The sequence below is a fragment of the Sciurus carolinensis genome, chromosome 1, assembly GCF_902686445.1.
Source record: "Sciurus carolinensis chromosome 1, mSciCar1.2, whole genome shotgun sequence".
Lineage (NCBI taxonomy): Eukaryota > Metazoa > Chordata > Mammalia > Rodentia > Sciuridae > Sciurus > Sciurus carolinensis.
In genome coordinates, this window is record NC_062213.1 from 38,024,649 (window position 1) to 38,042,784 (window position 18,136).

At 45.9% G+C, this 18,136-nt stretch overlaps 1 protein-coding gene across 1 annotated transcript in view; it reads left to right on the forward strand.

Moving 5' to 3' along the window:
- The first annotated feature begins 13,118 nt into the window (after positions 1 to 13,118).
- The window catches only part of Snx31 (sorting nexin 31), a 61,072-nt gene continuing 56,054 nt past the window's right edge, over positions 13,119 to 18,136 (forward strand). The window contains exons 1-2 of the mRNA XM_047519427.1: positions 13,119 to 13,247; positions 13,341 to 13,415. Coding sequence (XP_047375383.1) covers positions 13,182 to 13,247; positions 13,341 to 13,415 — 141 coding nt within the window. The 5' untranslated portion in view covers positions 13,119 to 13,181. The remainder of the gene's footprint in view (positions 13,248 to 13,340; positions 13,416 to 18,136) is intronic.

Here is an 18,136-nt window from a genome sequence, read left to right on the forward strand (position 1 = left end):
CCAGGCCTACCTCACGTAGGCAGGAAGGAGAGATAAAGGGGGAGAGAACTGGAGAACAAAAGAGAGCTTAACGTATAAAAGATGTAGGGTGCCTCACTTCTTGGGACTTTAGAACATCAGCCATGGCCCTCTTCTCCCTCTCGGGAGAAGTTTGTATTATTATTACTTTTAAATAAAACCTGCTTAATATGCTTGCCTTGGCGTGCTTCTCTAGTGTTCAAACTTCAACATTAGAGGGAGCAGAACTCGCCACCGGTAAATGGTGGTATCAGCACCTTATTCCTAGAGGTATTCCAAGTTCTCTCTTGGCATGAAACTAGGTCAAGTTAGATCAGAGCTCACAGCGTGGGGGTTGCCATCTGCTGTGTTCAGGGGCTGACCAGTTCTCCAGCACAACAGGCACTGCTCCTGGATTCGAATTCTAATCAGAAATTCTGACCAAGCACAGGTGATAGAAAGTGGGAGGATTTAATTTTTAAAATTTTAACCAAGGTTAGAGCTGCCATTGGTTAAAGAGCCAACTAGTTCAAGGTTGTTGGTGATAAATAGTCTCAGGCCTCATTCCATAGTCTCCCTCAAGAGACACCTTTTCCTGCCTTTGCTGATAACGTCCAAGCTAACAAATTCCACTCTGTGACAAGCTAACAAATTCCACGCTGTGAAGCCGCTTCTCAATTTCCTGACTTAGGCACTATCTACTGACCTCCCACAGGGACAATGAGAATGGAAGCTGAAGTGGTTGGGGCTGAGGATTTGCCTAAGGTCACACTAATCAGATCATCTGGGGGAGAGGCCCCAGGACCTGCCATTTATTTATTTATTTATTTATTTAAATTTCCTTAGTATTTTCTCACACTTAAGTTTGTGAGCTGCTGTTGAGGGAGGGAGAGACAGACGGACAGAAAGAGAGAAAGAGGGAGAGAGGAAGCTTTGAAGGCAGAACTTGAGCACCCACGTGGCTCTGGTGCTTCCAGGCTAGGTCCTCTTAAGTAAAATTTGTTTCTGGGCCTCAGTTTCTTCTTTAAAATGGGCCCATTTTTAAAGTTTTCTAGAAAATGGAATGACAATCAAATGCCGCACGAAGGTGAGCCAATTCCGCTGCAAAAACAAGAGCTCCTCGGTTCACTTCTAGGAGCCTCATTTTCCTGGCTAGGACGGTGGAGAAGATAATCCCGAGCTCATAGTGACAGTGCTGGCAAGAATATATAAGGGAACATTTTTAATATGAAACAAAGCAAAACAAAAGGCTCATAGACCCACCCCTTGTGCTCAGTCCCGCCAAACAGCGCAAACTGCTGTTCTGCGCTCAAGTTCACCGCCAGCCTATTCTCCGAGAGGCTTTCTCACACCTGCTGCCTTTCTGGTCCCGCCCCTCGCCCCGCCTTCTCCTCTTCGTCTAGCCAACCCAGGTTCACACTTCACGCCTCAGCTAAGGGTCCCCGGTGCAGGTGAGCTTTCCCTGTCCCCAGACACCGCCCCATGCAGGTGCTCTGCGCCTGTGCCCGCCCTCCGCGGAGCGCGCCTGCAGTCCGTTCAGCGTGTGCTCTTTCTTGTTGAACGTCTGGCTTCCCTTGAGACTGTGTGAGCACGGGGACAACATCTGGCACCTCCACTGCAGTGCCAGGCTCACAGAAGAAATGTGCTCGACATGCCTTCTCTCCCGTCTTGGCTGAAGATCAGGCCACCTTGCCTGGCCAGCTGACCGCCAAGCCACCAACTCAACCTTGCTCTTTTAACTCCCTGACGAAAGATGCAGAAAAGTTGGTTGCCCCCCAAGTTCATGTTTATTTACCGGAATCAAAGTGTGATAGCTGAATGGTACGACAGCTCAGCTGGAGGGCCGTACCCGAGCATTGTCCGCAGTGCACCCTGGCGGGGCTGAAAAGGCCCCTCCTTTGTGTCCCTGTCATGGGGCAAGGCTCTCAAGTCTGTTGAAGAAACGAAATCTTTTTTATGTGAACCCTCAAACGATGGGGTTTCCAGGGGCAGGGAGGGCCCTGCTCCAACTACTTCAGAGCTGTGACGCTCTGCTGGAATTCACATGGTCCCCTTGCAACACAGGAAGAGGAAGAGGAGCCACAAAGAATCAAAAGCAGAAACAACACAACTTCGAAAACAGCCAAGCTGCGAAAGCCCTGTGCTCTCAGAAAGGGGTTGGTTGGGTCATTTCCAGTAGAACTGTCGAGAAAAGAGTCACTTATGTCTTTTAACTCTCAAACCAAAGATACTACTCATTGACAATCATGTGTTTCTGGTTTTCATTGATTTATTTTTGAAAGAAGTCAAAAGCATATTTAAAAAAAAATCGTGTCCAACTGTGTTATGATACTCTATTGTTGAAACAGAAAACAAATTCATAGCTGGAAATGTTCTCCAGCCCACAGCCAGAACAAATGTTGTAGAGTGGATTTAAACATCTGGGGGGACAGTTTAGGCATGAAAGTTTGGCATTCAGAGCATGGGTGCTGCAGATACATGGGACAAATGCCATCGCTCCTCACCTCTGCCCGTACATGTGTTACTAAGTAATTGTAGCAGGTTAGCACTTGAGAATGTCAGCGCTAGAACAATTCTGACTGGGTTTGAATCCTGGCTCTGTCGCTTAGCAGATGCATGGCGTTGGGCAGGTTCCTCTACCACACAGTGCCTCAGTCAGATCTCAGTAAAGTAGGAGCAGAAGTGTACCTAACTCATGCCACAGATTGGTCGAGTGACTAAATGACTCAATATACAGTCCCCCACTTATGATAGTTTGATTTAATGATTTGCTGACTTTACCAGTGAACAAAAGCAACATGCATTCAGTAGAAGTTTTACTTCCAGTTTTTTGAATTTTGATTTTTTTTTTTTTTGTACCAAGGATTGAACCCAGAGGTGCTTAATCACTAAGCCATATCCCTAGCGCTTTTTTATATTTTATCTAGAAATAGGGTCATGCTGAGTTGCTCAGGGTCTTGCTAAATTGCTGAGGCTGACTTTGAACTCTGATCCTCCTGCCTCAGCTTCTCCATCTGCTGGGATTAAGGCGTACATCACTGCACCTGGCTGAATTTTGATGTTTCCATTGGCTAGCAACATGCTATCCAATTTTCTCTTGTCCTGCTGGGAGGCAGCAGTGAACTGCAGCTCCCAGTCAGCCACAAGATGCTGACAGGAAAGGGTGGATGCTCTACAGTGTGCTATGTGTGAGTGGTCCAAAGTTAAGTGCTGGGGAAATATTAACTTGAGCCAAAGTATGGATACAACCCAAATATGTCTATCAGCAGGTGAATAACTAATTGTGGTACAGACATATGGTGGAATACTACTCAGCAATGAAGAGAGATAAAAAATTATTAAAAATAAATGTAATACTACTCAGTCAAAAATAAAAAGGGGGGAGGGGTAAAAACCACACATAGCAGCCTGGATGAATCTCAGAATAACTCTGCTAAGAAAAAGAGGGTAGACAACAAAGTACATGCCATGTGAGTCTGTTCTATAGAGTTCCTGAAAATGCAAACTAATCCATAGGGACAGAAAGCAGATGGGTGGCTGCAGGGGCAGGGGGATGCAGGAAGAGATGGAAGGAAAAATTGTAGAGGGACAGGAGGTAACTTTTGGGGGTGATGGATATGTTCCCTATTTTTCGATTGAGATGATGGTTTCCTAGGTATTTATGTGTGTCAAAACTTATCAAATTGCACACTTTAAGCATGTGTAATTTATTGTGTTACTCATACCTCCATGACTATTGAAGAAAAAAAAATATTAACTGTCCCTGTTTCCCACTAACTCCATCCTTCTTAACGCAGCGCCCTGGGCAGTGGCCACCTGGATCCGTCACCACTCAGTGTTCCAGGAATATTGGTTATCCCTGATTAAGATGAACTTTTTGATTGTCTTTCACCTAAAAATAATGTATGATTTTATCAATCACTACTCCTCTGAACTCCTCTGGGCCTCAGTATTTTCCATCAGTAGTCTGGAATTACAATACCTACCTGCTGCTCTGGGCTCTGTGAAGGTCGAATACAGAAATGTTCATCAAAGCACTCCAAAAACCTGCCAGACAAATAGATGGTAATGGGATAGTCCAGGCATCTTGGCTTGAGTGCTTGACGTGTGGACCAGGACGTGGTGGGCCAGCAGAACTTGACACCCAGTGCCTCTTACAGCACTGCTTTTGCACATATTATTTTGACTTATGAATTTAGTGTGAATGCCTGTGTTAGCTTATTTTCTGGCTAGTCTATTTTCTGACTAGTCTTTGGGTCTGCAGAGAGGAAAGATTCAGAGCGTGGATGCTGGAGTCTGATAGTGTTAGCAGGGAGGGTTGCATATGGATGCTCTCTGGGTGTGAGTCTGCAACCTAGAGGAACTTCTGCTGTGGGGCCAGGGACCCTGCTCCTCCATGACTTACAGCCGCGTGCTGGGTGACATCGCTGGCTTGACCTCTCATGCAGAAAATGACTCCATACCACTCTTAAGAGCCCACAGAGGTGCACAAAACATCATGTTCCCAGGAAACAGCTTAAATCAGTAGTGAATAGCTCAAATGAGGTAAATTTAAAATAAATTAGAGAGATTGCTGTTAGAGTTTGGATTTAGAGCACGGGAATTCAAGTCCCAGTGTTGAATAGGGGGACCTATAGGAAGCTCAGCCCTTTCTGCCTCGTTTTCTCATCTGTAAATCAGTATGCTATCACTAGCATAGTAATTACTATTCCCTGATTTTGTGGGCAGGGTTGACATGAGAGTTTTATGAGGTAATAATACACACAAAGATGGCCTCTGGGACTGGGGATGTGACTCCATGGTAGAGTGTGTGCCTAGCCGGTGCGAGGACTTGGGTGAACCTTGGTATGGCAAAAAATGGGTATCTGGAAGATAGTCAATGCTGTATCAATGGTAATTTAAGAATAACAATGTTAGCTGGGAGCAGTGGTGCACGCCTGTAATCCTAGCAGTTCAGGAGGCTGGGGTAGGAGGGTTGCGAGTTCAAAGCCAGCCTCAGCAACTTAGCAAGGCCCTAAGCAACTCAGCGAGACCCTATCTCTAAATAAAATATTAAAAAGGGCTGGAGATGTGGCTCAGTGGTTAAGTGCCCCTGGGTTCAATCCCCAGTACCCCTCCCCCAAAAAAGGAATAACAATAATAATTGATACATAATGTAAGTAACATCATTCCCACTGTTATAATTTACTTCATCCAAGGAGTGACCTCAATTATATATATATTTTTTTGTTCTCCATAGAATCCTTTTTTCTGTTGTTTATTATTAACTCTTTCTTTATACTGAGAAATGATACATTTATCAGTAGATCAAAGAGTTTCCTTACTTTACCTATTAACACTGAATGAGGTGAGAAAGATGAAGGAGGATGATTCTTGAAGAAAAAAAAAATAAAGGCTCTAAAACTACATGTATTCCAAGATCTCATTTTGGGGGTAGAAGGAAGTTTATAAACCCAGAATGAAAATGACTAAAAAAGATACAAACTGAAATTATACCAAAAGTGTGCCAAAGGTACAAACCAATGCACTAAGAGCAGTCCCTCTTTGTCTTGGGGCACGGGAAGCTTTTTATTTTCTTCTCTTGGCTTATCTGTATTTTCTGAACTTTGATCCAATGAATTGACATTGCTTTTGCAATAAGACAAATATTTTAAAGGTTCAAGATATTTCTGATAACTGTGGAATTGCTACTTTTGTTTAGAAAGCAAGACACATTCTTGTTCCCTATAACCCATGAAGATGGCCATCAGTTATAAACAAATCTAAAATAATTAAAATGCTTTCGGTCTAAGACCTGGCCTGTCTGCCTCTGAGAGCCAGAAGAGCAGACACCTTGGCACCCAAATCAAAGGAACCGTGCTGTCCCTCTAAACCTGATTTTCCTTACTTCTTGATACTGCTCTGTAATCCATGAGTCTAAACTCTTCTTAAATTGATAGGTTTCCTGCCTGTAAGTTTCCTTCAAAACCACTGAACTCAAAAAACAAAAACAAAACATGAAAAAAAAAAAAAAAAAAGCAACAAAAGACTCTGTACTGAACCCGAATTCCTTTGAACCCATCAGAGTACAGAATAGTTCACCAAGAGTGATCAAATAGCTGTCCCCGATTCAGGTTCAACCATGACCTTGACTCATTATAAAGAATCACCAGGAGTGCTTTATAAAAATACAGATGCCTGGGTCTCATCTTTAGAGTCCTGGTTTAATAGTTTTTAGGTGTAGCAGTCCCCAGAAGGATCCCCTGTGGATTCGCAGAAAGTCCACTCTGGTCCCATATCACTGCAGAGCTGAAGCAGTCAAGTTTCATCTGTACGACTTACTAGCTGTGCAACTTTGGGCAAGATTCTTAACCTTTCTGTATTTTCAATTTCCTTACCAGTAAAATGTGCATAATTGTCTCTATCTCACAGGTTATTGTGAGGATTAAGTGAATTCATATTTAGAGTCCTCTGAAGAGTGCCTCGTCCACCACGAGTCCTCGCCATTTACTTATGATTTTTTTTTCCTGGCTGATCTCTCTGCTCAACTTCTGAGCATCCACTCACTGTCTCAGGAGGCTTCTAGCAGCCTGTCAAACAAATCTTTGTTCTACAGATGGATGGAAAAGACTTTGAATATAGTCCCCGTGATGGTTGATAGACTAGACGTGTCCCAGCAGGCTGCTTGACTGAAATCCTCATGCAGGTTCCAGGGAGGCCTTTTTCTAAGACTAGACCTCCACCCATCTCCCATGGCACAAGCCAGAGCCCAGATCAGCCTGCAGAAATCTCACAGCCGTGAGGGCGACCATGGTGGGGTTTATTCAAGCTCTAGTACATTTTGCACTCACGGAGTCTTAAAATTCTGATACCCACATAAACCCCAAATCTATTATATCAAGATCCTCAATGGTGGAAGCCAGGCATCTGCATTTTTGTGAAGCTCCTTTGGTGAGTCTACTCTAAGAGTCAGAGCTGAGTAGAGCTGCCAAGGCCCAAACAGAATCCCATGGATTTGTGAATGTTTCCACAACACTAATGAATCATAGGAGCTGGCTAATGTTAATATTAAAAAATACCAGTGGATGTAATTTGATAAATTGATGAGATAAGGGGTCAGGAAAGGATCCAGTATGGGGCCCTGAAGAGGTCAGAACTACTGGACTTTGTGAAAGGTCCTTGGTTTGGGGGATTCCCATGTAGGTCTATTTGTGTTCTGGCATTTTACAGAGTTTTAGGGGAACATCACCTCCACATTTGCTAACGTGCCCCCATCACTCAATAGGACCATTCCGAGAATCCAAAGGAAGACACAGCCAGATGACCGATCTGAACCTCATGATCCTGAAGCGGCCTTGCTCCTGAGGCTTTGTGGTCTCAATGAGGAGAGTTGCAAGAACCCCCAACCAACCAACCCCCCAGCAGGCACTGAAGGAGACACAGGAAGCCACACCAGGCAGCAGAGGGAAGGGAACGAGGGAGAGGTCCCGGAGAGCTGGCAGCCCACAGGAGGCCTAGAGAGGCCATCCACTGAGTCTCTGGGAAGCTCCTGAGTCTCTTGTGCTTCTGTTTCTTCAAATGTAAAATGAGGCCCTGTAGGGATGAAGTGGGTCCGTACGGGACATAAAAAGTGAGTAGTGCTTGGGCCTGAGGAAATCCTGAAAGGGTTAGCTGGGTGCACGACGGTTACCATCAATATGGCAAATGAAGTAACTACCGTTTTTCAGACTCTTCTGCAACTTGGATAAAATTTTCTGCAACTTGGATGAAATTTTCCTCTGTAATATTCTCGTCATCTTTGAAAGGCAGGAAACTCCTTTCCACTGTGACTTTTGAGTAATGTTATGAGTTCTGGGTGGTCCTTAACACTTTGTGTTGATGTTATAAAATGATTGTGATCTACAGGATGGCAATAATTTAATAGCACATTTTCACATTTATCCTGTTTCTTTTCTTTGGCACTGGGGACTGAACCCAGGGGCACTTAACCACTGAGACATATCCCCAGCCTTTTATATATTTTTTTAATTTAGAGATGGGGTCTTGCTGAGCTGCTAAGGGGCTCACTAAGTTGCTGAGATTGGTTTTGAACTTGTGATCCTCCTGCCTCAGTCTCCCGAGCTTCTGGGATTATAGGCATGCACCACCGTGCCCAGCTTTATCCTGTTTCTTGAAGAAAGGTCACTTGTTCTGTAGCCTTTTCATTAAAACCCTCTATCTTTCCACAAAAAGCTATGCAGCCCTTAAGGACAGTTGCTGTGTGAGGCCACCTCTGGACCTCACGCAGCATCACATCAGGTGTTTCCTGCCATTACCACAGGACCCCAGGAGACCTTTAATGAATCAGGCTCAGAAAGGACATATGAACCAATGGAAACCTATGTGTCAATGGAACTATCAGGAGGAAGCCTCTTTTCCATGGGAGAATATTCCTTTCTGGGTTCACTAGAGCATCATCACCCCTCACACACCCAAAATTACTGGTCAGAGGCTGTTCAGTGAGCACAAACACGTTCTGAGCAGAGGAAACCCAGGGGTCTTGCGTGATCTTTCCCCTGGCTGTATGGAAACTGATGAGCCTTCCCTGCCCCACGAAGCTGGCAGTTAGAATCCACATGCTGATGAGAGAGCACTGCTTCTCCCTTGGACAGAACATGGGTGAGGGCGAGAGGTGACTTGGCTCTTTGATGGCCCTTTCCTAGGCACTCCACCAACCCAGCTGCTCTTAGCATGCCTCGGCCTTGTCCAGAGATCAGTACAGGGTGAAATCAGCAAGGTTACAGATATCATTTCACTTCACCCCAGAGGACATCGATTCACCTGGTCATACCTGGGTTTTTACCAAGGCCCATCGCCTCAGCCTGCTTCCCTCCTCCCACTCTGTGTCCTCACCAAGTGATCACATCCTCTCCTATGGCACTATGGTGGTTTGGATCTGGAACATCCCTCAGAAAGTTCCTTTATTGAAAAACATGGTCCCAAGGCAGCAAGGGTCAGAAGTGGGAGTTTTGGGCAATGATCCTGTCATGTGGGCTGTGATGGAATGGACCACTGGAAGGTGGACAAAGTAGGTCACTGGGGCTGTGCCCCGGAAGGGGTTATCTTCTCCCCAGCCCCTTCCTCTTTCTCCTCCTCCTTCTCTCTGCTTGCCGGCTGCCATGAGCTGAGCAGCTCTCCTCTACCACGCCTCTCAGCCATAATATTTCTACCTTGGAGCCAGCTGCCCTGGAGCGAAACCTCAGAACCCATGAGCCCAATAAAGCTTCCCTCTCCTAAGTTGTTCTTATGAGGTATTTTGTCACAGTGACGAAAAGCTGACTTCACCTGCGTCCCCATCTCTCCCCTTCAGTCAAGACCGTCCCTCCACTCCAGACCACCAGCACGCTCTCCTCAAACTCAGTGCGTCCAAACTCAGTTTGAACCCTGTCCCCCACACTCACACCTGTTACATCCCCAGATGGTGGCCCCATTGTCCCTTAAGCCTCTCCTGCTCAAACCCTGAGAAACCCTGAGGCAGCCTTGGGTCTCCCTTACCTGCCCTTTTCTTTACCTCCAAATGCCTGAGCTTGTCCTGCACAATGATGACTTTTCCAGGACATCAACCCTCCAGTGGGACCTAAAACAGAGTTCCAGCCATCTTTCTTGCCGCTGGCTCAGAGCCCTCAGTACACTAAAGCACCCTGAGACTGTCCAAGTAGGGATGATCACAAAGTTTCCCAGGCCTCCGACACCAGGGCACCAGATTTGCGGGTAGCACCTTCCTTGTGTTTTATGATATCTTTTTGGTGACAAGTATCCTTGCTGGGCTGGCTGCCTCTGGTTATGCTATGGCCCTGGTTTATTCTCTGCACACTCACAGAGCGAGCGACCTAGACCCTACCCTGTCTGCCCTTCCTGTAAACCCTTCATCATGGGGACAAAGTCCAGGCTTCTTGGCGCAGAAGCTATGACCTTCAGACACTCCAGTCTCCACCTCCAGCCGTATCATCCCCCTCTTCAGGGTTTACCTCTATTTCCTGTAACAACACACTCCTTATTCTGGTCTGTTTGGTTTCGTTTACTCATCCCACGCTTTTGGGTCCCACTTTTCTGGAATACTCTTACCAGTTAAGTTCTATTCATTCCAAAGATCCCTGTCAAGCATCACTTTCTCCAGAAAGCCCTTCCTGCCTTTCCTCCCATGCTGGCTGAGTTAGTGTCCCTCCTGGGTGTGCCCTGGCCCTCTGGATGTCACTCTGTCCAAGACCTCTCCAGGGTGCTGGTAGCTAGCAGCTTGTGGATGGTTCTAGGAGGCAGTGGGCAGGTGTAGGTTAGCCCCATCTTCGGTCTTCATCTTTCCATTCCCACACTCAACGCCATGCCTGCACAAAGGCCTTGAATGGAACAGAGCTGCTAGGCAGCACATTCGCACACCCCTCTGGAGGGTCACCTCTGCAATGGCTCCATTCCCTGAAGTTTCACTTTCATAGAGTGAGTCCTTCATAATGTCATCTCTCACATCTGGGACCATTGATTTTTCTGGACTTTCTCCCCTCAGCAAGAATAGACTGAAAGTTGTTTTTGTATGGAGAGGTGATTAGGATTCAGTCTGCTTGGATCCTGATTCCCTCCTACAAGATGTGTGACTTTGGGCCAGTGTTCCCTTCACTCCCTTAAGGTTCAAACAGCTCAAAAGTTAAGCCATGGGGCTAGTGGCCGCCAACTCCAGTCTCTGCCTCTATCTTGACATGACCTTGTACTCTGTATCTGTGTGTCCTTTACTGTGTCTTGTAAGGACATTGGCTTTAGAGTTACCCTAATCCAACAAGGCTTTATTTGGAGGCTTACTTTAAATATATCTAAAAACTCTGCTTCTAAATTGTCATGTTCTGAGGTTCCAAGTGGACATGCATTCTTAGAGAACACTATTCAGTCAACTCTGGTCTCCAGACCAGAAGATCCATCCAGGAACCAAGGATGTTTCAGAACTGCCCATTACTGGTGCAATTTTGCACTTTTTCTGTGTATCCTAGACTTTTTATATTCCCTCAAATCCCAAAGGACCCTAGAGCACCCAACACAGCACAAGACAGAAGGCACTCAGTGGTATCCATTGACTGGATGGGAGAAGAACTGGCTGGTGAAACAGAGGTCAGGAATGTAGAAGGGCTAGGACTTACACAGAGGATGGACCTGATTCAGTTCAGCTTGGAGCTGGGGTGCACATTGGACATTGCCATGGGACATAGCCAGAGCCCAGGCCATCCACAGGTGGAAGAAAGTTCCAGGGAAGGCTGGGGTCACTTCTGGGACTGACAAGAATACTCCATTTTGCTGCCCTGAGGACTGGACCAGATCCCAGGGCCTCCCTGATTGGCCTTTGCCCCAGGAGACACCATGAGATGCCCCTGGTCTTGGTGCCTCCAGATCATTTAGCAGTGGCAGGAAATAAACTCTGAGGCTCTTACACCCTGCACTGAAAATTCCCTTGAAGTGAATACAGGTATTAACATTTTTACAGAAGAGGAAGCTACAGCTTAAAGAGTCCACTAACTTGTTCAAGGCCCCTCAACTAGAGCCACCAAGTGAGGAGGCAAGTTCCTTTGTATTTTCTTAATTAACCACTGTAGTACTGCCACCCACAGTTAAGTCTCAATTCCCTTTTCTGTAAAGCCAGAACCTTCAAAAGTTCCTAGCTACAGGTTCCTGTGTAAATTAAATGGCCCAACATAGGTTAGGGCCTGACACACATATGTCTCAGATTCCCGTTTCAACAACCAGCCCTTTACCAGGGATGACAGGCATCTTAAAGGGCTTTCAGTGATTATGAGCAAATTCTTCAGTAAACTTCTCAGATGTATGGGGAAAAAAATGCCCTGTAACTCTGGAAAGTTACTGCACTCTCTGGGTCCATTTTGTCATCAGTACGATACTGATCTAAACCCAGAAGAATTATGGGCTGATTAAAGAGAGAAGGAAGGATGGAGTCAAACAAATGTTGGCATATCAGGTCCACATAGGCTCTTCCCTCCACCAGGGACACAGCAAGGTAGGAGGCATTTTATTCCAACAGAGCCAGAATTAGAGAATTCAGAGGATTCCTTTTCCTAGAAATTTAAATGAGAGACTGTTGACAGAACTTGGGACAGATGGATAGTTGAGATGAACCCAACTGAGAGGGTGCAGTAACTATTTGAAACCAGGACTTCTCTGGGATCAAGAGAGTCCCAAGTTGCTTCCATTTTTTGAGGTTTCTAATATATTAAAGGAAAAAAGATCAAAAATACTAAATTACATATGTTGTGACAGACTGCCTTATGTTTGAATATATATTATATATATTAAGATATAATATATATCTTAATTCATAGTGCACTCCATTCAGTGTTGGTGGGTAATGGTACAGAAACTTTTTCAAGATCATCAGGGGACCCACTGATGTCAGCAGTTGGAGTCTGAGGTGGGGTTCTCATGCACCTTCCTGATTCACCACCTGGAAGAGGTGATGGACATTCTGCAAGTCACAGAGACCCTTGGAGAAGGCCAGCTTCCCCTGGACTGTAGCCTTAAGGATAAGTAGCCCCACCTGGAGGCATGTGGTGGGGGTTGGGTGGGGTGTAGTTGGCCAACCACGGTTTGGCACCTGGACAGGATATACATGCAACTGGAGCCAAGACACAGTTAGGATTCTTAACTTTTGTCGGTTCCAGGAACCCTATGAAAATCTGACAAAACCCTGGACCTTCTCCCCAGGAGATCCTACTGCCTCTCTCTCTCTCTCTCTCTCTCTCTCTCTCTCTCTCTCTCTCTCTCTCTCTCTCTCTCTCTCTCTCTCTCTCTCTCTCTCTCACATACACACACACACACACACACACACACACACGCACACTTCCCCCTCAAGGGACCTCCAACAGTCCGAACCTCGGTGATCTCCCGGGTCTCTCCAACCTGATTGCGTCCCCAGTCCTGCCTGGCAACTGGGGGCCCGCCTCGGGGACTTAGGGTGCTGCGGACCCCGTGGGAGGGAGGGAGCCGGGGACCCGGTCACCGCCTCGGTCCCGCCCACCTGGGGACGGCCTGGGCTCTGGCGAGCTGGCTAAGGGTCCCGCCTCCGCGGCGACGCCAGCCCAGCTGTCGCCACCGCTGTCCGGTTCAGAACCATACACCTCGTCGCCATTGATCGCGCGTCCGTCTCCCCGCGCTGCTCCGGGGTCGCTGCTCCTGCCATGAAAATGCACTTCTGTATCCCGGTGTCCCAGCAGCGGCCCGACACGCTGGGAGGCCGCTACGTGGTGCGCCTGGGGCCGGGTCGGGCTGAGTAGCCAGGGAGAGGGTGACCGTGCTCTCCTGCTCCTTAGCTCATTCGGGCCCCTGTCTGTTTGTAGCTGTACTCCGTGTACCTGGACGGTTTCCTCTTCTGCAAGGTGCGCTACAGCCAGCTACATCGTTGGAATGAACAGGTGAGCGGGTCGGACGCAAGCAGCGACCCGACCGCCCGAGACAGGTGGGGGAAAGTGTGCCCAAAGGGCTCTAGTTGTGTGACTACGACATCGGACCTTTTGGGGGACCTCGGGCTCCTAACCCCTGAAACAGGTAAGGATTAAATGTGAATTGCTTGGGTGTACAGCTCCATGAATACACGTTGCAGCTCCTAATCACCTGCACATAGGAGATGAGGAACAGGGTACAGGTGACTTTCCCAACCCCTTTCCAGCTCACCACCCCCATCAACCCCACCTGGTAGGGTGCTGGATCCGTGGTGGGCTTCATTTCAGTGCCAACTGTTCCCCAGGGCAGTGACCCTTTTCAAAATGAGCAAACCAAGTCAAGACCAAGTGTAGTCTTAGGAATCTAGAACATGAGCAATCTCCTTGTTCTCTAGAGGTTTCAAGTTTCCCTACTTTTAAAAAATGGGTGTCTTTTTGTTTTCAAATGACCATAATCATAAATTTCAAGTCCTGGCAACATAGGAACCCAGGAAACAGATGACTTACCAACTTAGGAGGTCATTTCCCCCTGCAGTTTCTTACTTTGGTGTGCCTACTGTTTTCTCTGGGTGGCAGGTGGATTTATTAGGCTGTTCTAATGGATTTTACTGGTCTTACAAGGAGGTGTAAGTCTTTGAAATGGTTAGAGAAGTATGTGGAAGCTGGGAAATAAAGTTCAAATTCTCCTTCCATCCTTCTCCATGAATAGTTCTTTCTTTTCTTTTTCTAGAGTTTAGATTTTAAAGAGTACATACCTCATGTTAAAACGAAGATAAAGAAGACAGAAAGCAACAGCTATTAACACTGATAAAGGTCCTTTCATACAGTCTCTGGGTTTCAGAGTGAACAGTGATGCCATATTTTATTTCACCATCTTCTGATGGTAGACAGCTAAGTTTGATTTTTCTACTATTGAAAAGGTGTAAAGAACCCATCAAATACAAATCAATAGATGAACCAAAGGAAGTCTGGTAGAAGAAGAGTGGAGGATGGGAAGGAAAAGGGAGAAGGAAAAGGAGTCATGAACTGAAATCAATTTCCATGAATGTCTGAGTTTGTCAGGGTGAACCCAAATACTACGTATATCCATAAAGATCTATTTTTTTAAAAAAAAGAAAAATAAAAGTTTGCCATGGCAAGTCTTCTTGCTTATATGTTGTAGTGAACCGGAAAAGTCCATTTTCAAGGTACGATTAATTATCTTTGGACTTCACAGGAAAAAAGTTGCAACATGATTACTAACAGTACTGAATGACCCTCTGTATTACTAGAGGCTGCACCCCATAAACCCTCAGGATTGATTGGTAAATGAATGAAGAAGGTTGTGTATTTATATTTCTGAAAGACAAGAAGCTGCTTTTGACCAATACACATTTGGGGGGCTGTAGAGATGCAGAGGCGGGCAGGTGATCTTGAAGGAAAAGAAAAGAGAGATGTTTTAGACATTTGGAGGCAGAAGTCAGGGTACCCTCTCCTGCCTTCATCCTTCTTGCTGGATTGTGAGAAGGGAATGAGGAAGTGGCCAACATGAGGGCAAAGCAGGAGGCAGCATGGAGAATGTGGGACCAACTGCTTCCGGGTTGCACACCTCTCTTCTAACCTTCAGATTTCTCACCAAAAATAATAAGCAAGCACATGGTTATGGATGCCAACCTCCTAGGGTGCTTGTGACAGTTAGGGGCCAGGATTTGATGTTTAGAACCTACTCTGACCCATTACATTATGTGATTTCTTTACTTCTTCTCCTCCCTCCTCCTCCCCCCTCCTCCTCCTCCTCTTCTTCTTCTTCATTTTCTTCCTCCTCCTCCTCATCCTTCTCTCCCTCTCCTTCTCCTTTTCCTTCTTTTTTTCAGTGCTCAGGATTGAACCCAGGGACACTTTACCACTGACCACTGAGCTACATCTCCAGCTCTTCCTATTTTTTTTATTTTGAGACAGTATCTTACTAAGTTGTCAAGGCTGACTTCAAACTTAAAATCCTCCTGCCCCAGCCTCCTGAGTCCCTGGGATTATAGGCATATGCCACTGCATCCAGCCACATTATATGATTTCTTATTAATTTGACAAAAAGTAATTATCAGTAAAACAATTGAATCCTAACCTAACATGCTTTTACTTTATTTTGGAATAACATAATGATATTACCCAACTGTAGGTGTTTAGTGTGATGACTTTCAGTAAATGTACATCATAGTCAATACCAAGACAAAAACCAGTTTTTTTTAAATTCTGAAAGTCCCCTTGAACTAGACATGGTGGCCAGGCTTGTAATCCCAGTGACTTGTGAGGTTGAGGCAGGAGGATTGCAAGTTCCAGCAACTGAGCTAGACTGCCTCAAAATAAAAAATAAAAAAGGCTGGGATGTAGTCAGTAGTAGAGCAAGCCCAGCTTCAATCCTTGTAGTGCGGGAAGGAAGGAAGGATGGAAAGAAGTCCCCTTGTTCTCCTTGCTTTTGATCCCCTGCACCCAATCCTGGCCCCATGGCCACCAAGACCTCCTTTCTGTCCTCAGAGTTGCAAACACAGGATTTTGCTGGAGCTGCCCAGCAACCTCATCAGGGCATCGTCATGGTCACTCCCATTTCATGAGATAAGGGATCTTGAGTAGGATGGCCAGATTTAACACACAGAAATGCAGGATTCCCTATTAAATTTGAGTTTCAGGCAAATAATTTTTTAAATATAAGATGTCCTATGCACTCTTTGGGACATACTTAACTGGGCATCCTGTATTATACCACTGAGTGGCCACCGGAGTATGGCATTGAAAGGTTGGGTGACCTTTTCCAGCCATTTCTCTGTTTTTTATTTTCCTGGTCTATTGAGGATATGAAACAGCTCCAAATTCTTCCCTTCCTTTCTTTCTTTCTTTCTTTCTTTCTTTCTTTCTTTCTTTCTTTCTTTCTTTCTTTCTTTCTTTCTTTCTTTCTTTTACTGGGGATTGAGCTCAGGGACACTCAACCACTGAGCCACATCCCCAGCCCTGTTTTGTGTTTTATTTAGAGACAGGATCTCACCAAGTTGCTTAGCGCCTTAATGTTGCTGAGGCTGGCTTTGAATTCAGGGATCCTCTTGCCTCAGCAATACAAAGGACTGTAAAAAAAGGGAAATGGTAGAAAGGTCTCATCTCTCTGTGTGTATGTGTGTGTGTACCCAGGTGTGTATGTGTTTGTGTGAGGATAAATTTATTACCAGTATATTTACTTAAGCAATACTTACAAAGTTTCTATTATATGCTGTATACTTAGATTAAGTGAATACTGTGACTTTAGCATATATGACTTTTGGTCTTAAGAATTGGATTTATATTTTGTATGTTAGAAGTTCTGAGATTGAGCAGGTGCACCTGCCTACACAAGGTGGCTCCCAGCCCATCCCCCTAATGCTCCAGGGTACACATAAGACTGGACCTGGGAAAGAGAAGCTGTGACCCCTGCTCTCTGACATCATCCCCTGCAGTCCCACCCTCAGAGAGGCTTCCTGGAGGGTTGGCAGCTTGTCCGTTTACTGCTGACCACTGCTCACATCTCTTTACTGTGTGAACTGCCTGGGCCACCTTCTCTCTGGGTCTTTTGATAAATAAAACCAGTTTGACTCAGGCCTCCCTCTGCCTTGCCTGCACTACCCTTCCTAAATGGATATCAAATCTGTGATGGCATTATATGATCAGCTCATTTTGGCCCCATATTGCAGAAGAGGCTGACCTGTGTAAGTGATGCTGGACTCTGCAAACAGCGCGCTTGATTCTTGCAGTCAGGCAGCATCAGATGTGGAAACAGGGACAAGTCAGGAAAGCTTGCAAAGGATACTTTAGCAGGAGGGGAGGACTGTGCGAGCCTCTCACACTGCTTCATGGCTCTTCCCTGCCAGATGCTGACCCCACCTGGCTCCTTCCCCACACTGAGCTAACCGAATCTCCCCTCATTTCTCTCCTCAAATCTCGGGTTTCTAACAGGTTGGTCCAGTCATGGCCTCTGCCTTGCTCATTTCCCCTGCTTGGGAATACTCTTGATTTCTAGTCCACCTGTCAGGAGCCAGTCCTTTCTCAAGTCTCACCTCTCCCAGGACGTCCCCCTTGGTTGCATGAGATTCCGTTCTCTGACTCCTCTGGCACCTTGTGTTTAGATACCACAACCCATATTGCTTTGAGTATCTGGTGAGTCTGGGACTTGGAGATGCGGGGTGAATGAGTCACATTAGAAATAGAGACTGTGGAAAACCCACTGTTTGTAAGTCTAATTCCATTTGTTCCAGGTTCTCACCCCTCTGGGGTAGGCCTGGGGGCTGTGAGAACAGTAAGGCAGGGGAAGGAGGTGACGTTTTCAGCCGGTCAGCATGGTTTCACTTATGTTATAAAGCAGAACTGCATGATGGGGAAGTTGGTGTAAGAGGTTGTTTGGGGATTTTTAAAAAATCTGAGCATGGTCCTCCAGAAAAAAAAAAAAAAAGGAACAATTCAACAAAACAGAACAAAAATGCTTCATAATAAAAGAACTGAAGAGTTGTGTTTTCCTTTTGATCTTTTCAAACATTTTTTTGACAGAGGGATTGAGCTGAACTCTTACACCAGTTAATTCTTAGTATGCTAGAGGTTTCCATAGCTAGACTACGTGTTATCTGAAACCCATCGAGAAGTGGCGGTAGAGTTAAGCTGTGGAGTTGACTTCCTGCAGGTTTAACTACTGTTTGCTGCAT